Source organism: Dinoponera quadriceps, unplaced genomic scaffold (assembly GCF_001313825.1).
Source record: "Dinoponera quadriceps isolate SergipeBrazil2010 unplaced genomic scaffold, ASM131382v1 scaffold224, whole genome shotgun sequence".
Lineage (NCBI taxonomy): Eukaryota > Metazoa > Arthropoda > Insecta > Hymenoptera > Formicidae > Dinoponera > Dinoponera quadriceps.
The window spans coordinates 1-1,803 of record NW_014554323.1 but is presented as its reverse complement, the minus strand read 5'-3'; the positions used below and the strand labels follow the sequence as shown (position 1 = coordinate 1,803).

The 1,803-nt window shown below is 40.6% G+C and overlaps 1 protein-coding gene across 1 annotated transcript; it reads left to right on the top strand.

Moving 5' to 3' along the window:
* Positions 1-999: 999 nt before the first annotated feature.
* On the top strand, positions 1,000-1,725 carry LOC106746463. The gene has a single exon (XM_014623070.1). The coding sequence runs from the start codon at positions 1,000-1,002 to the stop codon at positions 1,723-1,725; it is 726 nt and encodes a 241-aa protein (XP_014478556.1).
* Positions 1,726-1,803: the final 78 nt, after the last annotated feature.

Here is a 1,803-nt window from a genome sequence, read left to right as displayed (position 1 = left end):
AGGTTTGTAACGTTTTTCCATTTCCAGGTCTTCCTCCATTCTACTGGTTTTCAGAGAGTGATATTTCTTACGAATCAAGTCGCTCATTTTTGCGATCTCTTTCGCTACTTTTTCACGATCCTCAGTTTCTTTCCCGCTGTCGATTGTCGTCATATTGTTGTTTTGGAAAAAAAAACATTGGAGGCGTTTTGGGAAAACGTCGGAAGCGTTTCACCGTTGACTNGGAAAAACGTCGGAAGCGTTTCACCGTTGACGTTTCGGCAACGACTATTCTCTCACGGTATCATGTATTCGTTGAATCCGTTTCGATATCGTCCATTAGTGAGCGAGCTATCCTTGTCTATTACCACGAACCCGTACTTGCGCTGCCAACACTTGTGACACAATGTACAGAAATCATCGTACCACGTGTCAGTGTTAACGTGATCGTTGTATACATGTTTTAAATTGGTGCCATCTTGTTTAAACAAGATCAGCAGGTTCGCATTGTCGCGTATAAGATGCTTAGTTATTCTCGCGTATGTCTGACAGAGATAGAAACAGTCGACGTTTGAATGTCGTCCCATTGAAAAGTATTCTCTTATCGTATCTTGCTTACCCAATGCCACGTTATCGAATACAAAGATTGAATTCGCGTGCGCCTCATTTGCTGGAATAACGTCGGAATTATTGGAGAATATAAAATAACCAATTTCATCTATCGACGTCAAGAGATTTTCCAAATACTGATATTTGGGCTACATCAACGACTTCAAATATAAGTACACGTTTTCAAAACGCAGACTATGCGGGCTCTCCAACAAGCTTATGAGAACGTTCATCTTACTACAATTCGAAGGACCGCATATGATTGCGCGTATAATATTCGGTAACACGTCTCCATGTTTAGGTATCTCTTTGTTTTCTCCCATTAATCGCGTTCTATCGTCAAAATTTTCCACGCGTATCACTGTCTGCTGCTTCACGAATCGCGTGTTATCTTTTGACAAAATTGTTGGCATGAAAAATGCTGCGTTGGATACGATCAACGCTCATTCGGCAGATGGATACTTCAACTTTTGCGTACCGCTCAGCATGTTGCTAGGATTTTGTGAAGACTATAGGCATATAGTGTTTAATGCACATCACGAATTGATTCTCATACGATCGCGAAATGACAACAACTGTCTACATGGATCATTGGCGTTGGAGCCTAAGGTGGAGCTATTCAAGATACAGTGGAGAATGCCTCACGTACTCTCAAACGATTTCAATAAACTCACTTTGTTGAGAACCTTGCAGAACGACCGATACCTGAGCATGAGTTTTTGCTTGTGGGATCTGTATGAATTTCCTCTGCTACATAACACGACCAAACACGTGTGGCCTGTCAAAACTGCCACTAATTTAGAAAAACCGCGATATGTTATTTTTGCACTACAGACTGGTCGAAAGAATGTCATGGCGGAAAATATAACTCAATTCGACAACAGCAATTTGATCAACGCAAAACTCCATCTAAATTCAGAGTGCTATCCGTACGATGATATGAATTTGGACTTTGCAAAGAGAAGATATGCAATACTTTACGATATGTATAAACGTTTTCGTACATCATACTATGGATACAACAGTGCTGATGTATGGTTAACAACTCATGATTTTCTGCGGCAAGGTTCTTTCGTAGTTTTCGATTGTTTGCCTCAAAATGAATCAATCAAGAGTGCACTGTGGATGTGCGAATAGAATTTGAATGTAAAGAGAACATACCGGTGAATACTACCGCGTACTGTCTCATCCTACATGATCGCGTAGTTGAATACA